General features: G+C 36.5%; 1 protein-coding gene across 1 annotated transcript in view; it reads right to left on the minus strand.

Moving 5' to 3' along the window:
* Positions 1–17,819, minus strand: part of CACNA2D1 (calcium channel, voltage-dependent, alpha 2/delta subunit 1) — a 379,635-nt gene that overhangs the window by 64,739 nt on the left and 297,077 nt on the right. Inside the window, exon 12 of the mRNA XM_009328361.1 lies at positions 517–595. Within this exon, the coding sequence (XP_009326636.1) occupies positions 517–595 (79 nt within the window). The remainder of the gene's footprint in view (positions 1–516; positions 596–17,819) is intronic.

Here is a 17,819-nt window from a genome sequence, read left to right on the forward strand (position 1 = left end):
CAGGAATAATGTTATTTTCATCAAAAAAGGGAAAAATAATGCAAGTCATCTGGTCCCTTGTAAGTTTTGGAGAAAAACAGAAAGAAATCCAACCAGCCAACCAAACAAAAAATCCCTTTGTCCAGACCCCTTAATATAAAACAGCTTTGCTTAATTTCTTATCTGTCATCAGTTCCATCTTTTCATAGATGGCTATTACAACAAGAATTCTCAAAACTGAACCATATTATATTATTATTATCATTATAATTTTTATTATTATTATAAATACTGTAGTATTTTTCTTACAGTATAAGGTTTTAAATAAAGTAATCAGAAATAAATATGCAAGCTTATTCTTTATATATATGCAAATACACATTATTTCATCAAATAATAACTTTATGGAACTTCTATTAAAAAATACAATAAAGCTAAAAATCAGGCTGAAAAAAGCCCTGTAATTTTTAGAGAATAATAAAGATATTGCCTATCTAAAGCTCTGACAAAGCATAGTCCCAAAGACAAACACAGTACCTTTATTTTCACAGGCCATCCACTGTATAGGTCCTTTGTCATAATTATGTTGACCAACAGAAAATGTGAACACGCGTACCTGTGCAAGTTAAAAAAAAATGCATAAAACAACTATATGTCATTAATTAGCTGTGACTCTCAAGTTAATGATACTTGATTTTTCATACATTTCAACAGAAAAAGAAAACTGTGAATATCGCCATAATAGATACACTGTTATTATGACATTTTGTGTATTCTTATTATTTGGTCCATGAAGTAGAACTCAGGAAGAATGTTCTTTCATACATCTTTCTTACTTTAAAGCTTTTACATTGGTTACCGTCCATGAACCATTTGAATTTCTTTTTTTTTTTTCCTACAGTGGTAATTATAACTCTTCAGTTTTGTTAAATTAGTTGACATAATCTCCTATCAATATTAGATGCTCACCAATGAATTAAAACAAACATATGCATGGCAGTAGAATTCAAAGCAATGCAAAACAGGATTTATTAGGATATAAAATAATTTCAGGAAAAAAGATATGGAATTTTCAGATACTACAGAAAACAAACTCTCATTTTGCTCAGACTTTCAGTCTTTTTTATGTAAAACCACTAAATAAGTTCAATAGAGTTCCATGAAAGTGTTAAGCTTCTGATATTTCATTTTAAGCTCTTGATATTCATTAAAGCTATATGTTTTACAAGCATAATTCTATTCTGTTTAGCCAATGCAACTCCAATCTATCTCAGCAAGTGAGGGGAGTCATGGCTTCAGAAGAATTCACCAAATTCTATCCAAGTTTTGGACTGAAAACAGGCTTCTCAGCTGAAATTATTTTCCATGCAAATTGTCTGATTTGAATGAGAAAAATTAAAACCAAAACCCAGTATTGCTGTATACAAATTAAAAATCCTACAAGACACATAGACAAATTACAAATATTGTTTCAACTTCTGGGTGAATATTTTGCTCCAAAGCTGAGCATTTCTGTAAAAGGTAGGAAAACTATTTTCCCAACAGTTTTAATAAGCTGTTCGCTGCTATCATGTCCCTCTGAAGAAATGTCCAAGGACCAGACTGCCTTTCCTTTTCAGGCATCTCTTTCTTTATGGACCTTTAACTTTACCACTTCGCTTTACAAATCACAGATCACAACATGAAATCAGAATATGGATTCCTTTCTATGGAACTTGATGACTATGTTTAAAACTAAAAACATAATACAATTAATTTGCAGGCAGGCTATAACTGAGTAATAAGGTAATGTTTTCTTTAAATATTATTCACAATATAAGATTGCAGAGACTCCATGTAAATTACTGATCATTGCTAAGTTTTTAAATGATTATTTTTACAAATTTTCATCACATTACTTAGCATGTGCGATTACTACCTAAGCCTTCATTTGTCAAATAGGCAAAAAAAAATTGTGTGACATAATCAGAGCTTATCTATTAACCAAGAGCTGTAGAAATAGCTCCAAATCATCAGTCAGCACCTAGCAATTGATGAAACTTTACTAGTGTTGACCCCTATATGCAAGAAGGGCGAACAAAGCTTTGTGCTAGATATCATTTTTCATAGAATTATAGTATAGTTTGGGTTGGAAGGGACCTTTAAAGGTCATCTAGTCCAACCCCCCTGCTGTGGGCAGGGACATCTTCAACTAGATCCAGTTGCTCAGAGCCCCCTCCAACCTGACCTGGAATGTTTCCAGGGATGGGGCAGCCACCACCTCTCTGGGCAACCTGTGCCAGTGCTTCACCACTCTCATTGTAGAAAATTTCTTCCTTAGATCTAGTCTAAATCTACCCCCCTTTAGTTTAAAGCCACTCCCCCTTGTCCTGTCACAACAGGCCCTGCTAAAAAGTTTGTCCCCATCTTTGTTATAAGCCCCCTTTAAGTATTCAAAAGACTCAATAAGGTCTACTCAGAGCCTTCTCTTCTCCAGGCTGAACAACCCCAACTCTCTCAGCCTTTCCTCATAGGAGAGGTGTTCCATCCCCCTGATCATTTTCATGGCCCTCTTCTGGACTCACTCCAACAGGTCCGTGTCTTTCTTATGCTGAGGGCTCCAGAGCTGGACGCAGGACTCCAGGTGGGGTCTCACCAGAGCAGAGTAGAGGGGCAGAATCACCTCCCTCGACCTGCTGGCCACGCTGCTTGTGATGCAGCCCAGGATACGATTGGCCTTCTGGGCTATGAGCGCACATTGCTGGCTCATGTCCAGCTTTTCATCCACCAGTACCCCCAAGTCCTTCTCGGCAGGGCTGCTCTCAATCTCTTCATCCCCCAGCCTGTATTGATACCAGGGGTTGCCCCGACCCAGGTGCAGGACCTTGCACTTGGCCTTGTTAAACCTCATGAGGTTCACAGAGGCCCACTTCTCCAGCTTGTCCAGGTCCCTTTTTAATTAATAATATGTTTTGATTTGCTTTATCCATACAAACCCTTTGTTTCTGCAGTTAAAAGCAGAATTAAAACAACTACTCTGCTGCAGTCAATGCTGATTCAGGTGTTTGTATTTTTTAAATACAGACAAAATTTGAAGTTTTTCAATAAACCTAATAAGACTATCCCATACAGGGTCATTTCTCAGTAATAAGTCAAGCCAATTATAGTTCTAGTTACCAGGACAGGTATGGGAATGACTGTACATGTGTGATGGTAAAATTTTGTTCTCATAGTTCGTATGGGTAGAGACAGATGAAAAATGCCTTCTATTACCTTGAAAACACCAGTATTGATAGTGCAAACATGACTTCACCTGATATGTCTACATCTCATTTATTTTTTTAATACTGTATCACATTGTAAATTTAAGCCACATTTGCCATCCCCCATTTGTTCTTGACTTCTTTTACAAAATGTCAGCTATAACTCTTCTAATGGATCTTTCTGTTTCTATTTAATTATAATCTATTTTTTCCAAGCTGAATATCACAATGCTATTTTCTATTGGTATCTCCCAGCTCACATGGTCCCTGCCTACTATACTCCTGTTCTTTTTTTTGGACTCACCACTGCTCCTGGTTTAGTGTCTTCTAAACACTTGATTCAGATTACATTCTTCTCAAAAATTATGGTGCAATAAGAAAAACCCCACTGAAGGCCACTAGTTAGATAGTTGAGTGACCTGATGTCTCTTTTGGATTAAAACTAACTGATTAAGTTAAGACAGAGTCAGGTGGGTTTGCTTGTGTGTGTATAAAACACGAGTCAATTAGACTGGACTGTCTAGCATTTGATCTCAAACGTAAAAATGAAACTGCATTGGATTCAAGTTGTGAAATTGTATGTAATTTAGGGAAAAGAAGCAGCTTGTTAAATCTGCAACTAATCTATAAAGAATTTAGAATTTAAATTATTGACAACAAGCAGAGGACAATAGATCTGATTTACTGTTCCTTGGATAATTAACAGAGATAAAGAACTGCAATGAAAATTGGAGTTTTTAATTGTTACTTGGTTTGGCAAGAGAGTGGAACATTCAAAAGAGTTTTCTTTTTCCTATTGCCTCATCTGGAATTGAGTAGAATGACAGACCAGCTGGAAAAATGAGTCAGCAAGTCAAATTAAACAAGCCAATTTTAGCAAAAAAAACATGCTCTGTGCTAACATTTTCTGTGACAGGACCCAGAGTCAGCCAAAGGACCGAGATGCGTCTGTCTATACCTTTTCCTTATAGACATCTCTCCAAAGAAGACAAAAGGCTTTTAAAGTAAAAAAAACAGATTTCATTACTTTTAATAGGGAATTATGACTGAGAACACTTGGAACAACTAGATCAGACACAATGGATATGAGCACCTCTCCCTTTGCCTGTCCTTCCTTTTAAGTTTGGTTTCAACCAACTAAGTGGATTTCTGAGTTGAAGCAAACTGCCAAGTACTCTTTGATCCCAAAAAGTTGTTTTCCATCACCACCAAGGCCTGGTTATTTCTTCTCTGTGCTTCTCTGCAGCCTCTTAGGTTCTGCGTAAACTGCAGGTTCCCGGGTCCTTTTGCTATGACTCTTGCTCTCCACCATCCACACCAGCGGATGGACACTTCTGTCCCCCAAACCATTTCCCAGGGGAAGTGCAACCTTGCCTCCAGGGGAGATGCATTTATTCTCTTCACAAAGAAACATAACTTTCAAATCAATAAAAAACAATGGAACAATCAGAAAAACAAATAGGAGCTGTCACACTTTCTGATTTTCAATAGGACTATTCAAAGTAAAGTACTCCTAGAAAACTCGCACCCTTAGAATGGAGAGGAACTAGAAACGGGCACCAGCCTGCTCTGCCAGCCCAGTTAGATACAGTCTTGAAATTGTTCTGAAATACAAAAGTCCTAACTTCTACCACTGAGAGTTCACGTCCAGAGCTGTGTTAATTCTGTCAGGAATATATCACGTGCTGGGAATGGGTAGCTAATTCTCTGTATTTTTCTCACTTTAATGTAAGGACAGTCAGACAGTGAGTGGCCCAGGCTGCCCAGAGAGGTTTTAAAGCCTGCCTCCTTTGAGGTTTTAAAGACCAGACTAGAAAAAGCCCTGAGCACCATGTCTTGATCTTATTCCTGACATCGGACTATAGACTTCCGGAGGTCCCTTGCAACCTGATTTATCCTAGGATCCTATGAAGGATGTCAAAGGAAAACAAGCAAAAATCCAACTTCTAATCAGAGAAAGTGGTAGACAGAAAAGAAAGCTATAGAAAATAGAGGAAGAAGTACTGTATTGAAGAAAATACAATTGTTAATTATACAATTAATTTGCTTTTTATTTTGTATTTCTCTCTAGCAGAAAAAGCTCATAAAACCCAAGGTGAATAGAAGGATTCTGACTGCTACAAGTATTAGGGGATAATGGCACTCAAGAGAGTTGTGATGAAGACAGAAATTAGAGCTACCCATGAGAAGGCTGCTTTAAAAACTACAGATCTCAGTTGCTTTTTACCTATCTTATTTCTTCATTTTGCTCTTGGAATAAATTAAAGCAAGATTAAATTAGACTCTTCCTTTGGGTGTATCATGTTATGAGTATTACAGAAAATTAACAGCTTGAGTGAAGTTAATTCAAAGTGGTAACTAAGCACAAAATCACCCTTGCTGTTTAGACCACTGCATATATTCATAGGCAGTATGTGTAGGCCTATGAGAGTTTGAGAAACTGCAACCACTCTGCAAGCAGTTCAGAGCAGTTGAACATGCATATTTTTTGACAGATAAATTATTTGCCTTGAATTCTGTGCTGTTGCAATGAGAGAGCTCTCAATAACCATTTATGTGCATCTCTTCATTTCTCTGTTTAGGAGGAGATTAAATGACCTTTGGAGATATATGTCTCTTTATCACATATCAAGAGAGCTACACGATAAATTTACTCAACTAGATGTAGGCAAGATGAATCCCATAATTTTATGTCTATCATGTAAAAACAGCAAGAGTGCATCTTTCTCTACAATTAGATTAACAAACTTACGGAGATAAAAATTGATCTCATCAAATCATGCAACTTCAGTTTTCATGATGACAATATGATTTCAGAATATTTTAATCTGGCCTTTGTAACTGCAGGTAAAGATTCACAGATAATGTCTTTTACTATAGACCAAGAAAAGCTGTGATATAGAGGAATAATTCACTAATTCCAGCATGATCCAGGAAATTATTTTTCCCACTAATGTGTTTATAGATTATCAGACATGATGAAAAATTGTTTGCAGTTTATATTTAATAGGTACACTTCTGAAATGAGAAAAATACGCAAAGCCTATTTTTCTGAATAAAATCATAAAATTGCTTTTCTAAATTCCATTATGCACTCCATCTTCTAAATCACTTGGAAGTATAGCCTTTATACCACTTAATCATTTTGGTACTGTTCTGCCGTAGGTCAGGGAAATGTTATGTGGTTTTCAAGCTGCCACAGTTAAAACTGTGAATGCATTTTTTTCCTTACTGTCCTTATACCTGTGGGCAGAAATTTGAAGATGATTTTGGATTCTGCTATGAACTAACTGAGACCAGAAGGCATTTATGACCAACTTGAACCTTCAGAGGACGATCTGAAAATCCTATATACTAATTCGGAAACCACCTAGGATTAGCCAATAGGAAGCACCAAATATGGAGTTTCACCTAAATTCTGGTCCGTAGCCTGTCATGCTGAACTGCTCAATTCAGGACTTCCAGGGATGCAGTCCTGAACCATTTGGATTATATCTATAAAAGTAAAGTGGCTTTATTTTCCTAGGAAACACAGGGAGAGGAGAAATAGAAGTTCTGTGTTTAACAGCAGGGGTAAGACTCACAATGGTGTGCTAGGGGGAAATTTTAGGGTCCCTTAGGCTATGTTTATGTAGTAAATAAAATGGGATGTAACCCATTTTCTTTCTCAGGCCGTGACAGCAAGTGGCCCAGCATACCTCACATCTCTACGGCTAAATAGTACTGCTTTCCTCCCTCCCTGTCCCACCCCCCATACCGGGTGATCTCATTATAAGGTCTTTTGGGAACAGGCCTTGGCTCATGCTACCCCCTGAACTGAACCCAGACATTGTTCAAAAGAGTTGATTGCCACAGGCCAAGAACCATACTGTTGGGTCTGTTAACAATTAAACAGTATGGATAACTGTGGACATTTCTCCAGCCTGCACCTTGGCCTCGGATCGTTTATTAGTATGAATGCAGCTGTGTGATTCACACATAAGAGTAAAGCTGGTTTTCCTGTGATGGACTGGGCAAGGTTCACTCTTTTCAAGATGACCGTTACAGTGGTGCCTCTAACCTTTTAAATGAGAGTTCAATGGTCATACAAAAGAGGTCTGAGTTCATGTTTCTCAGTTTTAGCAAATTCATAACTTCCACTGCTCTGAATACCAGGCTCAAAAAAGTTCAGAAGTTGGAGATTTAGGCTTTTGTATGTGTCTCCCAGACTGCCTACACATTTTGCCCTTAACAGCAATTGTGCAAAACACAGAGATAACCTAAGCAGCAGGGTATGAAACCTAGTCAGGTGCTAAGGTTGTGAAGTTTTAAAGGTCTAGAACTCCAAATGCAGAATTCACAGTTTTATGTCAAGTAAGGAAATACCAAGAATGGCATGATACACCAACAGAAATGTATCAAGTTGTACTTTTGATACTTATGACTACTTTAGGATTTGCCTCTTGCTTTGGGTACTCTCTGAAAATATGTGTAGACTTGGGGAAACTGAGGAGAAAAACCCACATGGGAAATAATAAGAATTTAGCTCTCAAATATTTAGATGCAAAGATAATTACAGGCTGGACATCTTCAAATTTATAGACATGAAGAAAGTCTGAATGCATTTGATAAAACCCCTACTCAAGTCTTTCCATAATTGACTCTTTATGCTTCAGTTCAGCAAGGCGTTTAACCATGCAAGTAATCCCCTTGACATCAATGGAAAAATGCTTTAATTGAGGCATGTGTTTAAAGACTAATAGAGCAGGTCCTTGGAACTACATTTCTAGACATTTATCCACAGTGAATTATTACTCACAGACTTTCCATGTATATTTGCAGTTTTCTCTATCATTGATATCTTTCATTCACTACAGTTCAACCTCAAACTTCAAGCTGCAATGCTAACTTATGAATTTATAGTCTAATTATAGTCTGTGTAATTATAGTCTAATAAAGAAAAGAAATAATGACACTCTAAAAATTAGCTCACGTTACAATCTAATGTTAATCCTTCTTCTATCTTAAAATAAAAAGAAAAACTAAGTTTGTTACATATTAGAAGATTATTGGAGAATCTCACTTGCTTTGGATATGTTTCTACACTGATAATATGGGCCCAAAACCATTTAACAGTCTTAATATATTGAGAAAATAGATCCAAGGACACTGATGTGCAGTGTAGTTATATGCAATTACTCTACAAAAGGAACTAACAATTTAGGATTATACCCGAAGTCTTCATAACATATGCATACAATGAAAGCTGCATGTTCACTGACGATGTCTTTAAAGTGAATGCCATGAATCTCTGAAATGTGTTTTGAGAACTGTGAAGTGTTTCAAAAAAGAAAAAAGTGGTTTCATCCAGCTTGCTTTGTTTCCTCACAAAGAAAACATATCTGCATAAAAATGGGAATATCTTTTAGTGCAGAGGTTGAAAACACCGTTATGATTAACATTTTGAAAAAAATTCAGAATTAACACTCACAGAACTAAAAAAGTACTCATTCGGTTACGTTGTTCTACATCTTCTTAGTGCCACCTTGTGGAACTACAGCAACTCATTCCTTACTCACTAAAGGGCCAGCACGTGGTGCCCCTTCCTCTTCTGCCATATGGCTAAAAGTATGAAGGTATAAATACCCTGCTGATACCTACTAATCTACCTCTGCTAAACTGAATATAATTAGACTGATGAATCACTGATAATGTGATCCTTCAAATCTTTACCTAGTTTAGACTTAATCTTTGATGAGCCAGAAGTATCACAGAAGTACAAGGGGAATTGTTCAATTCTGTATGTTCCCAATAACTTAATGTAGGAATATTACATAACAACAAGGAGCCTATGTCCTCTGTACTACACTGTCTCCACAAATGAGTGAAGTTTTTAATCTCAACATTTTCCAGGTGTAGATATAAATCAGCACTGTTTTATTAGCTTTTTACAACTTCAGTCTCAAGAACAGCAGTAAGAAAGAGAAAAGCTGTGCTTTCAAAAACACCAGTAGGACTTCACAACGATGTGCTTGAATTTAAGTTTGAGAATCAATTTGGTTGTGTCAACCCTACCAAAAATTGGGCCTTGGTCCACTCTCCAGCCTTAAGAGCAACTGTGGCAACAGAGCCCACATATATGCATAGGAGCTAAACCATTGCTCCTTCCCTCTTCCCCTTTCCTTGCTGCCCTGGGAGCAGTCTCAGCACCTTTTCTGGGAGTGCGCCAGTTGGCAGAGGCTGAAAATCTCCCAGGTTTAACTAACAGTTAAAACCAATACATGATTGAAAGACAGTGTCCAAGCCCATGTTTTGGTGCCATGTAATTTACTAACATAAATGGTGCCTTAAGACATTTAGGTTAATATGATGCCTCCGATAGAGCGTAACGAATGCAGTTGCTGTATGCTTACAGCATCTTGCTTGCTGAAAGGCAGAGATGGATTTTATCTAGAAAACCCCAAAATAGTCCTCAAGTAGTCTTCTGTGATGCAGATTTGTGGCTGTAGCTCTGGCTCAAAGGATGGCAATGCAATGGTTGCTTTCTCCTGTGATTTCCACCAAAAGTGTGGAAATCATCTTCACCAGACCACCCCACATCACCTCAGAAATAAAGGTAAACCACTCAGTTTGGATCAGGTGATTTTCTAGACACAGATCCTGTCTCTTAGTCTCCCGATGAAGAAATTACACTATCATCTTTTTAACAGTTCAGCTGTTGAATGTTTTACTTTGACTACCCGGGTTCTATTTACTCAGTTGATCTGTTTCCTTCCTTGGTTATATTAATAACAAAGTTTCTTTGTTGAAATGAAAAACAATTAAATTCCTCCTTTTCCCTAAGCTACTTCTCCCTGACACTCAGCATTTAGCATTCCCTGAAGAAAAAGTAATTTGTTTTCTGAGAGTTCCTTGTAAATTTGGTGGCCCATATCAGGAACCAGACAAAGGAGTTGACAAAGTAATTCCCTCTGTACTCTGGATTAAAAGCATTTTAGGTGTTTCTTTGATAGTCAAAACAACATTTGGAGGCAGCTGAGCAGCTGGAAAGGACCAGATTAATTAGAGAGATATTTGCTGTTCATGTTGTGACACTAAGCCTTCTTTTTTCCTTTTTCTTTTTCTTTTTTTTTGGCCTTATAAGCCCCGGGGAAGAAATATTACAAATATCAACTAAGGATTTAAAGAAATATTTACTATTCCATTGAATATTTCAAACATTCATTTTAATCAGGTACTCCACTGTTGTTTTTTTTTTTTTCCCATGCAAATAGTCTTTGAAAAAAGTATATGAACTATCCCCTTTGTATAGTTACTCCCTCCATTTTTTACTCCCATTACTCCAGTTCTTGTACAGCATGGAAAACACTGACTGAAACTAAGTGGTTGCGAGTACTGAACAGTTGTATTAGAAGAGGGAAAAGGATGGGGGGAAAGGGAAGGGCCATCGGAAATCCTCATTTCCAGCAGAACCCATTTACAGGAAATCTTCCTCTCTGGAATTATCAGTTATACAAAGTTCATATCTAATTTTACAATGGCCTGATCTTCACAGGAACATGAAAATTCCAAATGAAAACGATTTAGTGAGCTTGAAAAAAGTGTTTGCTAACTAAACAGGTGAAGGGACTTGTGTCCATGTTCACGTGCTGTTTCTTGGAGATTGACCTGGGAACAGAACGGTATCTTCAGAACACCTTAGAAGAGGGAGACTGAGGAATGAAAATACTTCATTTGGTTCCTTTTCCTTTTTTAGGGGGAAAAAAAACCCCAAACTACTGAATAACAATGGGAACTCAGCACTGCCATACAGGACTGTGCTCAGGGCAACCTGACCTTGTCTCTGCTTGCAGGTAAGACGTTCCATTACTGACACAAGGAGGCACTGATAATGCCTGCTGTCAGCAACTGGCAAATGTCCTAGCATGGCTGAAAGACCAAGTCTTAAGCGCAATCGTGTAATAGAGAATGTCCTTCACAGTTAGCTATTAATGCAATCACTGTGCATCCTTATGCATTGTACTTCTTGCCAAACTGCACCTGAAATCTCAGGATTATCTATGAGAAACATTGCATATGTACAGATTTACAGATACCATCTATCCTATGGATGGTTTCATAATAACAAAATTAATCATGACACAGTTCACTCCTATACTGAATGATACGCATTTTCCTTTCCTTTGTAATCAGCTAAATAAACTAAATTTTCAGAAAAAAAAAAATAAAACAACCTTGGGGGTTGTCTAGAGACCTGGTGTGTTTAACAGTTTGTAACAGAATGTTCTTAGTAAATCTAGATGTAAATTTTGCATTCACAATGGCTGAAAGAGAAGAGCAGAAACAATGTATTATTGTTGTCACTTTAGGTGACAACTTATAAGCCATCTTTCAGTCTATGATGAGAGATAAGTGAATTTTAATAATCTCTCACAAAGTCTGTCTTTTTATTGAAAAAAGGAAAAAAGGTATTCAGCCTTATTTATAAATATGCTTCTTACAGAGAAATTTATTATAGCCAAAATATTGCCTTTGAGGGTTTTGGTTTTGTCTTTGTTTTCAAATAAAATGGCATCTACAGCCTAAGTTTGCAACAGAAAGCATTGAGGTTATTGTTGTTTTTCCTGTCTACATGTAGAACCGAGAATACAATATGGACAGTCTGCATTATACAATTCATCACCTGCAAAGAGGTGGCTTCATAAAATCATTGGTAAATAAAACAAATTCTTTCTTGTTAAAAAGATCCATTTAAATAAAGTCAGAATTATTAAAAAAATATATTTGCAGCTTGGACTCCAGGTTCTTTGGTCATTATGGATTAAATGTGACTAGACTAATAATGAGATTATGAAGCACAGAATTCCCACCTAAGCCTCAGCAAACACTGAATACATCATTTTGAATTTGATACAAGGCTAACATGACTGTGACTTTGACTACAATTACTGACTTCAAATAGAAACTGAATATAGAAACAGAAGAATGGAAACACATAATAGGCTAAGAATTCAAAGACTGTACACAGGGGATGACTCTGTTCTGAAAAAAACAGATTTTTTTTAAATTTGGCGTTTTTTTTCTCTGTTTTTTAGGAATAAGACCTATAAAAATGTTTGTGAAAACCTCAAGAGAAAATAATTGAAAGCTCATACTTGAATGTCATTTTCCATAACCACACAAGGACAAGATTGCAAAGTCAGTTTCTCATTCTTCTGTTAAAGACATTCAATTCTGTACAGCACATTAAATTCTGTATATTAAATTCTATCCTGTATAGTGCAAAAGATTAAAGAATGTGACTATGATTTTCTGGAGATATGACAGAGCAGGTTTTAGCCTTTTTTTTGGGACTAATCGGGATTTTGAAACCAAGTCACTTTCTAAGTATAGACTGGGGTATTTTCTGTTTGTTTCTCACCGGAATACTCATCCCTTTCTTGAAAGATTAATTTTTTTCTTGCTTTTTGTCAAAACTGAAATATTTTTTGCAAAATTCTATACAAAAAGGCCTTCTTAATTACATATAACAATTCTTACTCTTGATAAGATTTCCCAAACAGTGCTTCCTCATCTCAGGTACTGATGTTCTCTCCTAAAAAGCAACCCTTCCTTACAATGTCTGCAGCAATCTCTAATACTTTACATTTAAGTTGCACAGGGTTTCTAGTTGCTTAAGTGAAGTTTACAGTACACCTACACTTATGCTTTCTCATTTCCCATTTCATATCCCTTTCCTCTGTTATGCTTCTCAATATATAAACATATATGACTTGTTATCTGAATGGACTGTAACTTTGTTTCTCGAAATTTTCATTTCCTTCTTAACCTGTCATCTGTTGAGGGTGCTGCATGCATGTATCTTGTGCTACCATCTGTTTGTTTCAGCTGTTCCCTTATTCTTTTGCCTACTACAGAGATTCTCATTCTGTAACTTCTTCCTTTGAGCCCCAGTATAAAGTCTCCTACGTATTTCTCTCTGTTTTTTCCACCAGTGTGTCAGCAGATCTTTTCATTCAAAGATGTCCCATCCCATCTGAAATAATTCCATCTACTAATGGACTAATGCTCAGCTAATGCTCAACATCCATCTAGCAGTTGGCCTAAGCAGCGTTTAGAAACTAAGATTTCTATCAAGTTTTAGAGTCACTTAATAATAGTTGATTCTTTTTAAAAATATATTCAGTTGTACTAGCTTAGTTACATTACTTATTCTATTAAGTGGACAAATCCTGCAGTTTCTTCCCAGAAAGCTGCACCTTTATACCAATGTGGTAAAGTTAACCTTTGGAAAACTCTACACTCAGTGAATACACAAATGTCAGAATTGTGACTATATAATAGCTAAGTTTATAGAAAAACATCTCTTCATAAAGATATTAATATCTTCATAAAGATATTAATTTCTTTTTCTTGTATCCAGTTTTGCTTCTCTATCTGCAGAAACCAATTCTTAACTTTTACGTTTTCTCCACTCTTACGTTTTTAAATGAATGGGATTTGTGAGTCTCTCTTACGTGGCACTGATAGCAGAACAACTTATATCTTCTCTGTCTACAGCTGCACTCACTACAGTCAGTTCTTTGAGATTTACTTATGGCACTTCTTCAATAAACACTGGAAGCATACAAAAATTATTTATAACTAATTATATAGGTTCATGCAGATAAAACAATATGATGGGAGACAAAATTCCTGAATATCTTGTAGCGGGTTAGGAAAATTTCTTATTCTAGAAGATGCCAAGACCAGTTAGATTTATTTCTGAATTTTAAGGAGGAATTAACTATAAATCTAGAGGAAAGAAGATCATTTGAGTGAAAGATCAATAAGTGATTTTTATTTTAAAGAAAGGAAAGTATGACAGCAGTAAAACAAGGATAACATTTCAAAGAGGCAGACTTCAACAAACTCGGAGAACTAGCTTGTTGAGTATCGTGGGAAGATAATCTAAAGAATAAAGGATTACAAGAAAGCTGGCAATTCATGAAGAGGAATACATTAAACATACAAGAAGAAACTCCCTAATACAATGTAAGATTTAAAATACTTAGAAAATCAAACACAGAAACTGAAATTGAAGGATACCTGTAAAAAGCAGCAGTTAGGAAAAAAAGTTTCAGAGAAAAGGGAAAAAAACCAAATATGGTTCAATAATATAATGCAGTTGCAAAAAGGTAAGTTATATACTATGACGTATTTACCTAAGTGCTGCATGAAAAAAAAAAGCCACAGAAAATACTCTGTTCTCTTGATACCACTTAAGTTTCTCTAACTGTTGAAGAGCATGTTTTATAAAGGTAGAGATAACATGCTATTATAAACAGAGAATAAAAGATGAAAAGGATTTAAGATATAACTTAGGAGAATTTGAAAGGAATTAGTTTGTTCAGCTGAAAAGACAAAAGTTGAAAAGAAAATTTGGATGAGGGTGACAACATAAAAATGGTTTCCTAAAATGTAAGAGGAAATTATTATGAGAATTAATTGTTCTCTGTAATGACCGTAAAATGGAAAAAAAAAAAAAAAAAACCAACCTCTAAGCTTATTTTGCCTTCAGGAATTTCAGGGAAAGCTTTCTAAACAGGTAGATGTTGAAACAGAAAAATGTAAATACCTAAGGAAGCTGTGGAACTGGATACTTTAAAGAAGAGGTTACATAAACATCAGCAGGCATGGCCTAGGCATTAAATTGCTCATTGCAGAAAGTCCTATTCTTCCAATTCTTGAATTACAGAAGAATACAATCAACTCACATGGCATTTCACTGCAATCCCAAATTCATAAGAATGAATACATGGTTAATACATGGGGAGACTGAGACGGGACCAACCTTCTGATGTCTAACCTCAACCATTTATGCCATATGTAGCACTTTGTTTGTATAAATAAGTAAAATGCAGTCTGATTCTCTTGCTTTCATCCCCAAACAAACATAACGTACTTTCTATATTAAGTGATATCCTATCTTTGTTGCCTTGATTAATCATTTTATGCCATCTGCAGCATCAACCTCTATGTGATACCCTGAATCAATCACTATTAACGCAGGATTTGGAATCGAAGATCAACAAAAATAGAAGTATCAAATAGCCCCCTCCATGCCAAATTTGAAGGAAACAAGCTGCCACTTGGGTTTTATGTAACAGATACGCATGATTCTAATATGACCGATAACCTTACTTTTCAACAAAGCTATATTAAAACTTTCATTAGACTTCTGCAGTTCTCAACACCACCAAGTGGATTTTTATCTTGCACAGTAGATAAAAATGTCATGTCGTAACCCAGATGGACTCATACTCATAATGAAACAGCAACCGAAAGAAAAACTCCGTATCAACACATGACTGTGTCTGTGGACACATGCATGAAAAGACTCTTCTGCATGCTGATCTTCTTCTTAAAATAAACCCTCCTCTGCTCTGCTGCACTTTCTGCTGCACCTCCTAAGTCTGCAGCAATCTTGCCCAGCAAACCTGTGTATGTACATAGAACAGCACAGGGGGTGTGTCGGTTGAAGGGAAAAGTAGGAGAAAAAGGGACAAGAAATATAATGGATATGACTTCCTTATTAAAGCCTTTAAGAAAAACCTTAGAGGTGATGTTATATAGTCTAAAGGTAAAGGGGGCAATGAAAGACAGTGTGGGAAAGGCTGTGGCAGACTGCTGTAATCCAACAGCATTGTCAGGGTATAGACACATTGTAGTCATATGTCAGCTTAGGAGAAGATTGCTAAAGGGACAATATATAGACATTTTTGAAAAAGAGTATCCTAAAAATCACTATACTCTGATTCCTAGTGGGGGAAGAGGGCTTCACACACCATCAAGTACCTGTGGTTCAAAATTTAGGTTTATGGGGAAAAACATGTGCCTAACATGATACTGAAAAAAAAAAATTGAGAAAAAAAAATGTTATTGCATGGATTTACACACTTATGACCTTAAATAGCTTAGTATTGTGCAACTTGACCATTACTGAAGCATATTTGGATAATGAGTGTCACAGGTGGAAGACTGCTGATATGGAATATTTAAATTCATTAATGTGGTGGCATTAACCTATGTTAGGAACCCAGAAGCTGGGAGAGTGTATACGTTGCAAGCCCTTCATTAGTAAGCGGAGCTAAGAAAGAGGTAAAAAATAGATAATTTGCCTTAAGAATAAGATATTTCTTCAGCAAGCACTCTAATAACATAGTTTCCACTTTTACTTTGAAAGAAAAAGAAATGGATTTTGGAATTTATAAGTACTGACCCAAGTTTCACCCAGAATATTTTAGCTTTACCAGTTGTGCATATCACAGTACCTACAATAAATTAAAATTAACAGCTGGAAGATGACACACTCTTAAGACAGAAGTGATTAGAGAAGGAGCCGGGGAGCCAGTTTAACCAGCTAGCTGGAGATTTCTTCTACATGGGATTTCCTGTACCATCACTCCAAGAAAATTCACAGCACAGGGGGACTATCAGGAGGAACGAGAAATATCTTAGCGTCTGGTTGTCTAAGGATCACAGAAAGCTAATGTAAAGAAAGCCAGAGAACAATCTACAATCCAGAAAGTTTAAAAACTGGCTTAAATTTTATCTCTTAAACTATGCTACATGCCATTCAGATATAAACCAGCATTTTGCTTGCTTCAACCCTTAATTTCATTACTTTATGTTATATCCTGTGTCACAAGTCTATCACACACTCAGAAATGCAAGAACTGTTGGGGTACACTTTGACAGCTGTTAAGCACTATTCAAAGTTCTATTTTCAGCTCTATGAGTAACTCTAGAAAGCTAACATTCATTCAGTCTGACACTTGATGAGAATCTCATGGCTACCCGAAGTGGAAATGTCATGGGCTTTTTCAATGGTCATTTGTAGTCAGGACTAACACTTTCAGCCTTGTCTAGAATGAGTCATACACCACTGCCTAGATTAACAGAGTTTTCTTTTTAGTTTTACTGACTTGCAGTTGCGCAATATAGATTCAAACCAATAAAGAAAATGGTTCCCTCCTTTGGTAATGACAGTAGGAGGTATTTTTCTTCTAGAAGAAAGTCTTGCAAGTGCTTTCTCATAGATATTTCATTTTATCATTCTATTGACATGTTGAGTGTGTCCCATTTGGAAGAAGTCACTACCAGTCGTAAGCTTCCCAGTGGAGTTACAGCAAGCTGGAGCCTTCTCCCATAGGACCTCTATCACTGTAGCAGTTCTGTGCCCACCACATACAGATATTTTTTAATGGAACTGTTGGAAAACTTCTCCGTATACCATTTCTTATCAAATGATATTGTCAGAAAAATCTACATAAAATAAGGTTGTATTAATCATGACAGATAATTCTGTGGGAATGGGACGTAAGACCCACTTTATGGTTCTCCTCCTACATGAGGGGTCAGATCCGCCTACCTGGGTGGGTCAGATGGATTGATCTGAGCCACACAAACTTCTATCATGCCAGGAAACTTCAAACAACTGAAAGTGCATGAGGTATGTTTAAGGTCTTTTCCTCCTCACATAAGTTGAGCAATCCTTCAAAACACACATTTCAGGGTGCACAATCTGCCTTGAAGAGCTGTAGTTAGTTTTCTATTTCCAACCTGAATTCAAAATTC

Source organism: Pygoscelis adeliae, unplaced genomic scaffold, assembly GCF_000699105.1.
Source record: "Pygoscelis adeliae isolate BGI_AS28 unplaced genomic scaffold, ASM69910v1 Scaffold267, whole genome shotgun sequence".
Taxonomy (NCBI): domain Eukaryota; kingdom Metazoa; phylum Chordata; class Aves; order Sphenisciformes; family Spheniscidae; genus Pygoscelis; species Pygoscelis adeliae.